This window comes from Athene noctua, chromosome 18 (assembly GCF_965140245.1).
Source record: "Athene noctua chromosome 18, bAthNoc1.hap1.1, whole genome shotgun sequence".
Lineage (NCBI taxonomy): Eukaryota > Metazoa > Chordata > Aves > Strigiformes > Strigidae > Athene > Athene noctua.
This window is the reverse complement of record NC_134054.1, coordinates 4689594-4705430: the sequence shown is the minus strand read 5'-3', so window position 1 is coordinate 4705430 and position 15837 is coordinate 4689594. Positions and strand designations below refer to the sequence as shown.

The window sequence follows — 15837 nt, the reverse complement described above, 5'->3', positions numbered from 1 at the left end:
AGGAAGACACGTATAGGGCAGTTCCACTAAAGTCTCCAGACTATGAAATACTGACAGAGTGAATGCTGAACTTCATAAGAGATTAGTGTTGTAGTATAAATGTTAAATAGCTATGCAACTGTTCAGTGCAGGTAAAAGTATATATGTACTTATAGTTTTCTGATGAAACACTTTTGACTGACAAAAGCTCAGTAGAAAGTGTGTATAATTCTAATCCGATTTTCTTTGTCCTTTTCTGTCATTATTTAACAATGGCCTCAAATGGGTCTTTTCATTTTCTTCTCCCCTCCTCTTTCCAACATGCTTTTCTGCTCCACTAAAGAAATCTTGACTACTACCTCCTGGCACATAATTTCAGTTTGATTTATGAACACTTACTGGTAAGAGTGTAAGCTTTTTTTGAGATCACAAGCTACTACTCAATACAGTTTTATAGTATATTATCTAACCAGAAAAGAGAAAGCATTTAATCCCTGGTCCTTAAGGCATGAACTTTTGGAGAGGAAGAAATAGCAACTGGATCAGCTCCTGTTTTGAGGTCCATGCTTCTAAGCTTTCAGAAAGAAGCCAGTCTCTAAGATACATTCTAAAGGACGAAGATTAGAATGGAGGTGTCCTGGGGTTAGAAGTGATGCCAAGGGTAAAAAAAACAAAGGATTTGTTTTTTTTCACTGAGATAAATCTATAATCCAGAAAGTATTTTATCCTGATTGTGAACTCGTTTGCCCCAATCGTTGCAAGATGCCAAAAACTCCATCACTTTAGTTTCATGATGCTTTGACCAGTACCTCAACCTCAGGGAAGAGTTTTAGATCCATAAGTCAAAAGGAACATTGGCTGCCCTCTCACATTCACTGTCTATCCTCTCCTCCTCACCTCCACTTTCCATTCCACAAGAAGTCAATCAGAGCATACCACAGCCATTAGTGCAGCACACCAGAGCATTTAGTGCTTTTAAAACTTGGACATACAGCCCCACATTAGATAAAAATACATTTTGTAGACACATCTATCAATCATCTTTCTTCTTTTCTGTGCAAGCACTTAAAACTTGTGAAACTTTACAGCCATTCCCAACTGGCTTCAAGATTTCCATGAGGCTGTCTAGTACCAGGGGATTGAGCTGTACTCCAGCCTAGCCCCTGTGGAACAGTGCAACAATGGGCTGAAAAAGTTCTTCCCACACGTACACACTTGTTCTCACCTTTCTTATTAGAAGAGCAAAAAACCAAAGAATTGGAAAGATTTCTGGTAACCTCAAGACTTGCAGGACCCTGTTTCTAAATTATTACCTTGCCTGCATATCTCCACAGGAACAGAAGTAATCAAATCCTTGTCTTTGATCTCTATTTGACAACAGTATCTGAATCTACAACTTGTTTTCTCTTCCTTCCCATGTTTTCCCTAGTTTCCAGCATTGTGTTAGTGTTTCAAGATGTAGTTTGGTCCAATAAAAGCTTAGCTGATGAACTTCTGTTCCTTGCAGACTGCAGAAAGTGTTACTGTGATGCAGTTGCTCCCCTTTCTAGTTCACAGATACGCCTCCAGCTCTGCTTCTGTACTAAGATTAGTCAAGAGCTTCATCCACAGGTGGAGCTGCTTCTCAGTTCCTTCCTTCTGTGGCCCTTAAGCATCCACACAAGTTCAGAAACCTTAAGAGTAAGCAAAGGACAAATTGTGTTGGGGGTGAAAGAACTCCTGTCATGGAAAGCTCAGGTGCAAACTCATTTAAATAGAGCACCCTCTCACAATGGCCTAGGACAAGGAACTGATAACAAGCTCAGCACCACAGCATCCATCAAAACTGAGCCTGGTCTTTGGTGTCACTGACACAAGTCAAGCTCTTAAATGCTGTCAGGCTGAGAAAAGCTTGTGATGTGAATAACAGGAATTGTATTAGAGGTAACCACTTATTCTCCTGATTTTTTGAGAACCAATTTTTGCACTGATCTATAGGAGGCTAATCATGAAGACACAGAAGTGCCAGTCACAAGCTCCACCACTATGAATTTCATGTGATCCTAATTTAGGTGAAGCAATACTTATTTTCAGGAGTAATACTTAACAGGCAGCAAAAGCAAGGGATATTTCACTACACAGCAATTATGCTCCATTTAATTACTCAACTATTAACTATGTATTAACTATGAATTTTGGCACTTCCCTGCTTTTGCTTTCCTAGGCTTTAATCACATTCATAACTGTCCCTCAGCAATGAATTCTTTTTAGATGTACTCAGAAAAAATAACAACTGCAAGAAGCAGCATACAGGTGGGAAGGAATTATGCATTCAGCTATATATCACAGTAAAAATGTCAGTATTCACATAAGGCTTGCTCTCAGGAGATTTTAACTGCGTTGAATTTTAACATTCAGTTGCACTTCCATAAACAAGCTGCCTACAATTTGCTACCTAACCTCTGTACTATGAGGCAATATAAATTGGAGGAATATACAAAGGAAACAATTTTCAATGACAACTATGCCCTTGACATGTTAACTGCAACTCCAACAAAACCACTTACTCTCTCATTTTTTTTCCTTGTCTCTAAAATGGAGTACTGACCTATTCTAATAAGGTTACTGTGAAAATTAATTAGTAAACATCATTACAATACTTTGTAGTTAACACATGTTCAGTTTTACAAGTATTATTAATAAAAAAAATCCTCCATTGTTCTCTCTGGCAAGAGAAAAGGTACTAAAGCATGCCAGATTAAATTATAACAATGTAGAGAATATATGAAAGGACTTTGAGAGCCATACAAATATTAACATACCACAATGCTTCTAAGAAAAAATACTTTGAGGCTGTTATGCCTCTAACATTATAAATTCATTGCATAACTTAGGTAGGAAGAGACCTTAAAGCGGTCGTCTGGTCCAATTCCCTTTCTCAAATCATAGAATGGTTTGGGTTGGAGGGGACCTTAAAGATCATTTAGTTCCAATCCCCTTGGTCTTGAACCCTTCCAGGGAGGGGGCAGCCACAGCTTCTCTGGGCAACCTGTGCCAGGGCCTCACCACCATCACAGGAAAGAATTTCCTCCTAATCTAATCTAATCTAAATCTGCCCTCTTTCAGTTTAAAACCATTACCCCTCATCCTATCCCCACACCCCCTGACAAAGAGTCCCTCCCCATCTTTCCTGTAGCCACTATAAGGCCTATACTGGGAGGCCGCTCTAAGGTCTCCCCAGAGCCTTCTTTTCTCCAGCTGAACCCCCCAACTCTCTCAGCCTGTCCTCACAGGGGGGTGCTCCAGCCCCTGAGCATCTTTCTGGCCTCCTCTGGCCCCGCTTGAGCAGGTCCCTCTCCTTCTGCTGTTGGTGCCCCCAGAGCTGGACCCAGCACTGCAGGGGGGTCTCACAAGACTAGAGTAGGGGGGGAGAATCCCCTCCCCCGCCCTGCTGCCCACACTTCTCTTGATGCAGCCCAGGACACGGTTGGCTTTCAGGGCTGTGAGCACACATTGCTGGCTCAGTCAGTTTTCCATCCACTAATCCCCCCCAAGTCCTTCTCCTTGGGGCTGCTCTCAATCCACTCATCACCCAGCCTGTGTCTGTGCTTGGGATTGCCCCGACCCATGGGCAGGACCTTGCACTTGGCCTTGTTGAACTTCATGAGGTTTACACTGGCCCACCTCTCAAGTATGTCAAGGCCAACTTCTAAATTATATCCAACTTCTGAGTCACATCATTAGCACATGAGTGCAGCATTCAGATACTGATGCTTCCCAGGTATATCTCAGACACACATATTTTGCTATCCCCATGTCTCCTGTGCTTGGTTTTTGAGCAGAGAGCATGGAGTAGACCTCCAGATGTGCCTTCTGACCTCAATTATTCTCATTACACGTGGAACAGGCCATTCACATTAATATCAACTTTGGCAAGCACTTTCTGTTTGCAGCATGCCTGTTTTAGCACTAGATTCCAAGCCCCTTCATATTACCAGGAGGCTGTCCCTCTGCTTTCTTGGCAAGCATCCTTTTGGCCCTTCTATAGTTTAATTCACTGCCAAATTTCCTTGTAAACTCCTTGGGTCACAAGAACATCAATGAGAAACCTCAAATTATGTGTCAATCATGCAAGCAAGGGAATGATAACAGCCCCATCACTCTCCTCCTTGGTCTGCTTGAACTGCGTGGCTGGACACCAGGGAAGGGCAGGAGCTGCCCCTGCCTGGTGCCAGTGGTGCGGAAGGGATGCAAAGCAGGACCGGGGGAGTGTAAGAGCTCTCATCTCCATCCACTGTCCATGGCAGCTGGCTGGGGGCACTGGGAAGACTGAGCCACTGCTCAGAAGGAAATGAAGCAACTTATCTGCCTGATTAAAGGGAAGCACGAACAGTTTATTTGGCACTACAGATCTATTCAACATCTTTCATCTTATGCACTGACAGCTTTGACTGCTTAACATTTATCAGCTCTAAATGTTACTCAGGAAAGAAGGAAAAACTCATCTCATCTGCTGAATGACACCAAGACAGAAGCACTGCTGGGGAAACTGCACAAACACAATTGTGTTCTCATCCTTGTCATCTGTTTAGGATTAATTGCTAATTCATTCTCATATATAGTGTCCAAGAAAAATCACTGTATCATTAGGCAAATAATCTGATTATAATATTTTCTGTAATCACACAATAAAACTTATTTAACAGATATACTTATTCTATTACTTATAAATAAATGTTTAATGGGAAGAGCTTTAAGCAAGTCCTTACCTAAACCCCACAAAAGTAACAGGGAATGACAGCAGCTGTGAGTGCCCTGATCTGGGATGAAGAGAGGGAGCCAGAAGAGAGGGCACAAGCTACTCTAAACAATTTTGCTACATAATATGCCAGGCACAAAGAATAAAGAAGCCTACTTCCTCAAAGAAAAAAAACCTGCAGTGGGTATCTAATGAGGCTGAGTTACAAACTTGTCCCAAATTTATTTACTTGACAGAGAAACTACTTGTTGTTATAAATAAAATCACTGATTCACACAGCAAACTCTCTCACAGCTGGCTTGTAATCTGTAGAAATATTATCAATATTTTTAAAAGGACTTGCTTCTATTTTAAATTCAAAAGCACTTAGATTGAAAACTTCCAAATTACAGTTTTTAAAGAAAATAAGTGAACTTAATTATTTCCTACCAAAAGTACATGACCATTTTTAGACTTCAACAGAATCCCTGCCTGCTTCTCTTATCAGCACAGTTGGTTGCTTAAAATAACAGGAGTTTCCACCCTGTACATTATGCCTGAAGGTGTGACAACGTAGGGAAGTATTTAGAAGTGAAAACTGCGTAACTGTGCTCTCTCCAAAACAGTTACTGAGTCTCACCAAGGCCTTTTGGCTCCACTACTTCTCCCTAACCACCAAGAGGACAGGGATACCACCTCTGCTCATCTTCCAGTTCTCCCCTTCAGTGCTCAACCTCACCCAAACCCATACGGCCAAGCCCGCTCTATTCTCCCATGTTAGAACACTCCGGGCAGTTGCAGAAGGTTTCTAAATTGGACTCCTACAAAAAGTTTTCATCAAGAGAAGCCTCCAAGAACAAAGTGTTGCAATTTCAATTTCAATCACATGATTTACCTCTGGATCATCTATGTTACTTCTCTTGACCTCGCTAAACACAGTATGTTTAGTAGAGCTGCAGTCAAATCATGTGGATGCCTGAGTTCTAGGTTTTGGACTTCTGACAGAGAAGGAATTCATCCTTACATTTAGTAAATCACCAAAGCATAAACACAAGGGTAACTTCTGTTGCTCATTTCTTATTCAAAAAATGGCCTTTAACAAGAAGACTTCACGATAACACCTATGGTGTGCGACATTAACACTCACAAAGCTGGGGAACCAAGAAAGCAAACATCATTACTGAACTATACAGTGTAACACAGCTACAGTCAATTTGGTATCTTGTTTTACTTTATTACCCCAACTTCATCAACTGGTTGAAGCTGATTTTCCTCTGCTCCCTCTTTATACCTCCAGCTTTGCTGTATATTTGTCTAGCAGTATCAAATCAAATTCTTGAAATATTGGCCTGCATATGCATTACATAAAACAAAGTCCTGTGCAGCGAGCAATGAAAAGCACATAAGGTGCACGCTACATACGTTCATTTATAACTAAGTATTTTATACCAGGGGAAAAAGCCTTAAAAGCCAATTCTCAATATTGACAGTGCTTTGCAATGCTCTGTGGAGCACTGTAACACAAGACACCTGTTTTGCTCCCTGTTCCCCCAACACTCCTCAATCCTTTCAACAGCCCAGCTAGTGTAAAGTGACCATGACTGTCCTCAGTAACAGATGCCCTCAACAAGACAGCATATTTTATATGAAGTAATTTCTATAAGCACCATGTTAAGTGCACATCTGGCCTGTGCCTCCCAGGTACCTATTACTTTATGGGCTCAATTAAGATATTATTATTAAATTTAATATCATTATAAACCTATCACCAACCACCACTGCAATACAAAACCAGAGTCTGGAAGACAGTTATCCTTCCACTGGAAACAAAACAGAAAGCAAAAGACAATCTTCAGAGTTCTACAAAGAAATAAGAAGCTATTAAGCCATTTTCTGGATATTTTTGTCACAACTGCAACAGGTCCTCTTTTTCTACCATTTCTCTCCGCAATCATCTTACCAGTCCCATGTGCAATCTGTGATTAGTATTGCAAATCAGTAAGAACTGCTGTCCTACAATCCATGAATTTTGCATAGCTGGTTATTACTGCAGCTGCTAATGCTGGCTCCACTTACTCTTCTCTAGGACTGACAGCTACTTCTGCAGATTTTAAAAAAAATTATTCTCATCTTTCAGTTGTTACTGATTTAACATCAAGACATCCTCCAGTTTTACTGATTGGAGCAAAACTAAAGTGAGGAATGCCAGAAGATTATCATGATCCAGAATGAATCTGGATGATGCAGACTGAATGTAAAGAAAGATCAGACTACCTGATCAGTGGGGAAAAAACAAATAAATCCACTATTCCATGATACAAGATGGATTACTAACTATATGCTTTAAACACAGCTTTCACACCTTGTGTTAACACTGTTGTGGGACTTCTGAATCTGGAAATTACTTTTCACGCCATTGCACTTTCTGTCACTGTGCTGCAATCCCTCAGCTTTTAGTAGTGAATTCCTCCAAATAGATTTTTTTAAAAAGACCACAGTACAATAAAGATATGACAAATTCCCACCACATCACTTGGAATACTGCACTTTCTCTCATGATTACAGAACCCTGAGTCACGTGATATCTAACCACTGCAGTACAGTGACATCTCAGTAAATGTACACACAGACACCCTGAAGCCCATCCCCACACTATGAAAAAGCTACATATGAGTTTTTAAATGTATGCTTTTCCTTACCTGAGCAGAAAAACTAATGGCTCGGGCTTTGAGCACACACTTTTCCATTTTAAATGAAGAATAAACCAACTTCACAAGTTCCCAAATAGCTCATACCTTCATCTCAAGTATTTTTACACTTTCAGAAACACACGCTTCAGACAGCTATGAAAATATGCTAAGTTTGATATTCAAGGAAGAGTCACATTTCACTCTCCAATGCACATAATTCATTTTGCACCATATATTATTTTCTTCCACAAACACAGAAGTGATTGTGACCTTTCCTTCTACCCTTATATAATAAGCAACTTGTATGAAGAACAAACTCCCTTGCGAGTTGAAAATAACTGCAACAAAGCTGACCTTAAAACTAAGAATTGTACATGCAAATAAGTAACACACAACTGGTACAGACAATTCATTGCAACTGTAGGGTTTCATCTACATTTTATCATGAAGTCTATAACCTAACACTGCCAGTCTCCAAATGCACACAAGACCCTCCAAAATTATGACATTTTAAATATGGCTTACACTGATTAAATTTAGTAGCAGCAGAAAGTATATGAATTTTATCATTAAAAAAATGAATGTCTTGATGTCTTCCATTTATTCTTAATCCTCCTGTATCTACTGAAGATTACTAAAACAGGTCTCAGGCCAGTAAAGGGAAGTTAATGTGGAAAGGGCTGTGGGCTTCATTTTGATGAACTTCATTCTAACTGTTGCTCTGTTTCATTGTCTCTTGAACAAGCTCCCCCTGGTGCAAAGGATGAAAACAAAATGCTAATAAATCTATTTCCAAAATTGACATAATGTAGCCATTTAAAAGCAACAGATAGTACTTTAGAACTGTTTCTTTATCAATAAAAAAACCAAACCAAAACCAAAGACAACATTTTCCTTTTAAAGTAGGGTTTCACTTGGCACCAAGAATTCTTACTCATGGTACAGTGGGTTTTGTACAGCAGACAGAGGACATGACTTAGGTCAAAAGACACATACGTACTTATGAAGCCCATCAGGGTACAAGAAGGATGTGTTCCTTAATGCCACATTTGGTTATGAATAAGCCGAAGGTATGTACACGTGAATTGGCATCACAGTGGTGACCTGTTCATGTCAGTTAAAAAGAAAAAAATCTCAAGAGCCTCTAGGTTAATGTTATAATTCCTTCTTAAAACTAGAGATGTTAGTTAATAACTGAACTAGGCAATGTTATAGACCATGCTACAAATTATATTGAGAGTCTTTCACTCAAATACATGAGAATCAGAATTTACAGACTTTGTATAGAATCCACCAGTCATACATACTTGGAGAAGTGATAAGTGTTTTAAAATTAGGCTCCACTTGTAACAAAAGAGTTTTCCCTATCCCTCTCTGGCTAAAACTGATCCTTAAACACAAATGCGAGTGGCCTGGGCAGCACTCCCAAACACAGGAAATCCCACAGTGTTTTATTTTTGTCTTTTTTTGTATGTCCAATTACTGCTTTTCTGCTCTGCTGCATCAGTAACAATGACCTACTGTCCTCTACTGTAAAGCCTGACACTTTAACAAACTACTGCTCATAGAAAAAGGAATGTGCTCATTTTGGCACACAGCACCAGGTTCCCAAAATGCAGATTAACTTTGGGACAACCAGAAGTGACAGGTTTTAGAATTGAAATGGCATTAGCAATACAGAAAAGGTAAATTAGATGTCAAGCACTAAAACCGAACCAGCGTTTACTCCAGTCATCTCTAAAAAAGCCTGAATCTTACAAATGAGAAGCATAAAAGCTTATAAACACATGGGTTTAAAAGTTGGGTTGGAGTGGCAAGAGAAGCACAAAGGATCAGAAGCAGCATAAAACAAAACAAAAACACACACAAAAAGAGGAGGAGAGAAAAGACACCACAAAGGAACATTCTGAACATGAAAAATGCATCAAGTTGTACCAGCAGCAAACACCCGGGGGTCATTCCCTCGTTTGCATTCTCTCACAAAGCATTTTATCAGCACGAGGAAAACTAAATTCCATTGCCTTCTAAAGCTTTTCTCCTCACCTCACGGGATGCTAGTAGTTGCACCATAGCTAGTGATGTAACCATGGGACACCTGACAACTGCGTTTAGGCAGAGGAGTGTGTTAGAAAGGTGTAACTGGCATTAAACTTAGTTGTCTGTCATGTACATGTAGCAGATTTGGTCTTTCAAAAAAGGCCATTTCCCTATCAGCTTTGCCTTGTTTTGTTTTAAAAGGTTTAACCAACTCTGTGGCACACATACTGTGAATAGTGACCTGTGAAAGAGAATGGCCAAAACCAGGTGCTGTTAAAAAAAATCTTTCTGTACTTCATCTGCTCCCTCTTCCTCCCCAAGAACTACATAAAGAGCAAACACCTTGCAGCAGAACGTGAAAATGAAAGCAATTTCACAGTTGCAGACTTTCTAAAGTTAAGTCAGGAGCTCAGTGCATACAGCAATTGGACTGAGTGCCCCTGTACTGTGCAAGGAGACAGCTGTCCTTCCAGCCCTAGAATTCAACTATGATTTCCACAGCTGTAAAAAAATGTTAATCTTAGAATTGCATTTAGAAATGAAATAGTTTAATATGTTCCCCTTCAAAATACTGGTGGCAGCATTTTGCAAAAGATGATACTTTCAGTTTAGGGTTGATTTCCAACCATAAAAGCTAAAATAATCAAACATAAAATTCTTGATACCAAACTGAGAATGCAGATAATCTCAGAGTTTATCTAAACCAATATTACTGCTGGTGAGTGGATTGCTATAATCCTTAAATCAAAAAAACTCCACACCCATCCTCGTTTGCAGGCAGCAATAGTTGGAAGTCAGTTCTGCTTGGGGTAATGCCTGTCAGCAGACAATTACTGAGGCTGTCTTTAAATAAGTAAATTTCCATCTTTTCCCTCTTGAAAAAAAAAAGACAGAACACAGTAGGAATATAAAGTTGTCCTTGATTTCTTTTCCACAAAAGTGTGACTGGTCTTGCATAATAAAAGGTTACACTGCTGTAAGCTCAGTATTCACCTGCCAGACAGATTGAGCTGAGGCTGAGCTCTTTCTTCCTAGGCATACTGCTCTAAAGTAATTCTAGTTTCAGATGATCCACTTATTAGAAAAAAAAAAAAAAATCTTAAACCAGCCTTAAAGGAAAGATGGTGGGTTTTTTTTAGCTGTAACTGACAGCCATCAGAATGTTTGTCGCTGTCAGATCTACTGAAAGCAGTTATGGACTTAACCAAGTTACCATGGTTCATCGTGTTACTGCAGGTCAGCAGAGCTGTGGTAATCAATCATCTTCACAGCCAGCCCATGGCAATTACAGGGTATTAAGCTCCACCTTGAACAGCAAAGGAATTTCAGGCCAGACAGTCTAAAATAAATTGCTTTATTTTGGACTTGTTGTAGTCACAGTTATCTTTGCTCTTGAGGCATAGTGACCTGCTAATCTGTCATAACCGGATTGCAGGTCTAAGTCCTACAGCTTTGAAGGAAATCACTTTGTGTGGCTTAACTCCAGATATTTCAAACTGTGGCCACATTTTAACCTTTTTAATCTTTACTTTTTATGTAATCAATCTGAAGGCAAAATGCTACATTATTCCATACACAAAATGAAGTCCCAGTACATCTGCCAGCCCACTCAGTTAATAACTGTCACAATTTGGGCTGCCTCAATGCAGGCAAACCAAGACTCTTACCTGCCCGGGGCTCTATCGTCTTGTTGGAACCTGCATCCATAAACACAAACCGTCCACCACCAAAGTCTTCAGTGTAGTCAGAGAGATACAGCAGTGAAGTATAGTCAAAAGAGCCATAAGTTACCTAGGAGCAAGATAACATGACCAAACATTACCAAATTCTACTCTCATCTCTGCAGAGCACAAATAATTACACAGATGACTCTGGTGGGTTTTTCCAATTTTCACGTATTTCATAAGGGGGTCTCTGAAAGCTGAGAACATTCTTTTATAGAAATAATATATGTTTATTAGTCTCTTCTGTTTACACACACACTACATACAAGACCAGCATGTTAGGCTTATTATTTCTATTATTACATTTTCCATAATTAGAAGTGCTCTTACCGATTTCAACCATCCTCTGCATTGTATGAAAAATACAGAAGGGCTCACATCTAATGATACTATTTCAAGACAACATTTCACCATAAGGTTAATGAGACCCAAGAACAGCCTTTGACTAATTCATTCCATCATTTGACTAACCATTGCACCATGGCTATAGGTTTCTGAAAGCCTCACCTTTTTCACCAGCTACCATGCGGGAACATCATGGTTACAGTGAATCAGACCAAGCAAACACACATTTGTTGGATGAACTTCCACACTTTTCCATACAGGTTCTGTTTAAAATCTTTCAAACGTGACTTTCAAAGTCTCTGCTTCTTCTCAGCCTACAGACCAAACAGGCCATTTTTAAGTATAACAAGGTGGTTTCCTTCCTTTTAAAGTATTATTTTTGCTTGATATGTATGTTGAAGATGGAGAAAAGAAATACTATGTATTACTGCCCAGAGTGAAGCTATCTAAATATTTAACACTGAGTGTAGCTGATTCTGAAAATGTTTCCTTTTCATATCTACATTACCAACAATTAAAAGTATACTTAAAAAAAATAATCAGTAGCTGTAGTCTCCAATTTCTTTACAATATATCACAACTCAATCAAGATCTGAATTACACTGTTAAACAGTGAAACATGCAGCACAGTAGTACTGTATAAATATACAGCATTTGCAGAGTGTTTTGACTGACCTGGTGACTGTTAGAGGTAGGTGCTACTTCCAAACTTAGAAGTTTTCTAAATATTTTCAATTTTAAGGTATTCATTAATGCCAGTTAAATTCTGGCTCAACAGCAGTTGTACATATTATTTTGTAAGAGCAATGACTAAAGAGAACATAGCAGCAGATGGAATAGGAAGACATTTTCATTCTTACTCATTTTATTATTTTGACCATAAGGGCTTAAAGGAAAAAAGCCATATCTGGTGATATGCTGCACTGAATCACAAGAATAAGAGAAATGTTTCAGTATCCCCTTCTCTCCACATTTACCCAAACCTCAGTAGTAATACGAGGCAAAAAATGGGAATGAATGAGCACGTGGTACTGCAGCACCTCAAAACTGCCATTCTACAGCCCTCCTCATGAAATCACCTTTGCAAAGCTATTTTCACCATTAATGGATTTGGTGATAAAACTTCCAGTCAGTTTAAGGAAATCTTCCAGCCAGTAAAAGAATTAGCATAGTAAAGAAGTTTAAGAATAAGTTCTACTCATACTTACAAGTCCAATGCATTAAAATTGTTTTTATGAACTCTTCAGTGATCCATCAGTGCACTCTCCAACCTCAAGGTAGCTTTACCAGTTCTGAACTTTTAAGAGTTGACTACAAATCAGTTTAGCCTAACCAAACACATCTGATTTCTATAGATGACTAATCTGAGGAACCAAGTATGCAATGGAAAGTGGCTTTTTTGTTCCTGTTTTGTTTGTTACTCTCAGAAGGCAGCCAGGCCTGGGAAATGGAATGCAACACTATGGAAAGGAGGCACTAAGTTCTACTCTGTTATTTAGAATTCTGGAAGCTTCCCATCTGTATCAAATGTATTTATTGCTCTGGTAATAATTTCCAATACCAGAAAAGTTAATAACTAAACCAGAAATTCAAACTATGTAAGAAAAGCTGTCATTAAAACCACATGATAAGCCATACAGGCACAGTGCAGCAAATCAAGTTTCTATAACTCCTTATGAACAATTCAATTTAAAAAAAAACCACCACAGGCATTTCCATTCAGCCTGATACTTCATACAGTTCATGTGCTCTTTTTGAGCACCCTTTACCACATAAGTCAAACATAGCTCATATTTAATGGTACATGCTCATAATGGTATTTATACGATACTTCTCTAAAGGCTATTATTATAAATACAACTGTCAGACAGTCACATTTTGCAGTGTGGCACCCTTGGGGTTTTGAGGGACACAAGTTTATATGCAACTAAACAGTTGTAGAAATATGCAATAGGCCTGCAGTTACTAAGAAAGGTGTATAGGTAGGACAGCATCCTCTGCTTTCCATTGCAGAAGAAAATACAAACGTGTATTCACTTTCCAATCAGCAGTCTAGCATGATATCTTGCAGGAATAAGAGTCAAAACTGTTCTTTTTCTGTAAGCCTCTATCTCTTTGTGCTGATAATCACAAAAATGACCTTGATAGCTACTGCCAATGTTTTGTATATTGGTAGTATCTATTTAGTAGGCAATGTAAGACATCAAATAGTGTGTCCCTGAATTACAAGGGGCTGTAGGTGAGCTAACAGGTTTGAGTAGACACAAGAATAAACTTCCTCAGATTTCAAAAGACAGAAGCAGAAATAAGATCTTTTGATGTATTTTCATTAAATGTCTAACAACATGAGGGGAAGAGTAAAAAAGAGCTGCTATCTGTTCTAGCAGGTATCAGTGATAACTTCAACAGCCAGAGGAGAGAGGGCTGCTAGAAGGGTTAGGGAGTTGGAAAGTATATTGCAGGTAAGGAGACTTGAAAGTCTGGCTTCTTCAGCTTAGAGAAAAAAAGACTGAAAAGGGATATGATTTCTACCTATAAATCCATGAGGACAGGAGGAAGGGAAAAAAATAGCTTAATTGATCGTGAACAAGTTTAGGCTAAAATAAAAAAAAAAAAATTAAAGAAAATTTGGATTGAAGTCCTGGAATAGCTCCGATAAAAGCAATGTGGGACTTGAAGATTCCTGCAGTCCCCTGTCCGGGCAAGGATCCTGTCATCCTCCACAGAATTGTCAGGCTCCACCATAAGATCAGTTTTGGTTTGTTTTCCTTTAATTTCTTTTATTAGAGAACATGTAAGGCTATACTGCTGTCAGAGTTGAGCATGCAACAGCAATTCCATTTTAAATCAGATATCTGACATTTGAAACGCTCAGTTCCAAACAAATTCCATCCAAGATTAAACTCCACATCTTAAGCCAACACTCTCTTTGATTTAGATGCTTATAAATTCAACAAGGTTAAAGAAGTCATTTGGGTGATTTCAGGGTTTCCATGCCTATGTAACTGAAAACTAAATAATTTTTTTTTTTAAAAAGCCCCTACAGACACAATAGATCTGTGCTACTCCATTATGCAGTTAACATCTTGCAAACCAAGGATATTCAGGTTGAGAAATATAATGGCAATAGACTCACCAATATAGGGGAAAAAGGCAAGAAGGGTATTTGTGTGCTCCAAGAAGCTTACATCTTTGAACCAGTGTCAGACTTAAAAAAAAAAAACTGTGTCAGATTCATTTTTCAAAGGCTTAATTTTACCCTTCTTCGGAAAAAAGCAGGGAAAAAATCCTGTAGTCTTCTAGAAACAACTTCACCATTTAATTATTATTCAGAAATACATAAAGTGATTTGTGTTATTACAAGGGGAAAGCATAAATTATGTTACAACACAAAAGCATCCAACTGGAAAAATATTTAACATGTCGAGTTTTATGGATCTTTCATTCAACTCCCTAGTATTCACACTTGCTTTGGAGGCCACAAGACTACTCCAGCTCTTACATGGGAAGTATTTCCTACCTCAGATCAATAGCACTGTGGGGTTTTTTTTCATTGCTTTCAACTGCAGTCTGGAAGTATTAAATGAAACCTAAGTTTGTTGGAGAAATTAAAATACAAGGCAGGCTGACTGCACTGAAGAAAACCTGTCTATCCTCTTTAGCCTTCTCTGAAATGTTTTCTAACCTACTGACCTATTTGAATTCAGTCTCCTGCATAGCCTGATCAGCTGTAAATAATTTTTTTTTTTTACCTCTTTCTAAACACATAACAATATAGATACAGATATACACAATGTACACCTGTAGTAGGCTAAAATTATTTGTAGACATATATTCTATATATACTATAATATTTTCTGTAAGCCGTGATCTGGCAAATGTGTGTGAATGCTACATCCACAGATAGCTCTGTTCCAATTGCACTTAAGGGGAAAATACCACCAGACCTTTTGATACACAAGCAGAAGTTAAATAGGAGAGAAAAATTAGAGGCTTGCTTGTGCAGCAAGTAAAGGATTCAAATTAATCCTCTGATGCCAATTCAAGTGAATGATGTACCAGAAGTGAAGGCAGCCAGTGTCCAGTAGCAATAATACATTTGGACTTTCATGAGGGTCAAGGATGTATCTCTATCAGACCCTATTTAAGGCATCATTGGCCTGGTTCAAACTCCAAATTTTCAACTAGGCAATGCAAACTGCTACCATTTAAATCACAGAAGTAACTGTATTATCTGGCAATAGCTGAAGTCCTTTATCCTAGAGAAAGGATGAAGCACTGAGTGGGGGCATTTCCACAAGAATGATCCCAGCCCACAGTGGCTTGTCCATCTCTCTTCAACACC

The 15837-nt window shown here is 38.9% G+C and overlaps 1 protein-coding gene across 1 annotated transcript in view; it reads right to left on the bottom strand.

Annotated features, from left to right (window-relative positions):
• The window catches only part of OGFOD3 (2-oxoglutarate and iron dependent oxygenase domain containing 3), a 48940-nt gene that overhangs the window by 5386 nt on the left and 27717 nt on the right, over window positions 1–15837 (bottom strand). Inside the window, exon 8 of the mRNA XM_074922341.1 lies at window positions 11091–11214. Coding sequence (XP_074778442.1) covers window positions 11091–11214 — 124 coding nt within the window. The remainder of the gene's footprint in view (window positions 1–11090; window positions 11215–15837) is intronic.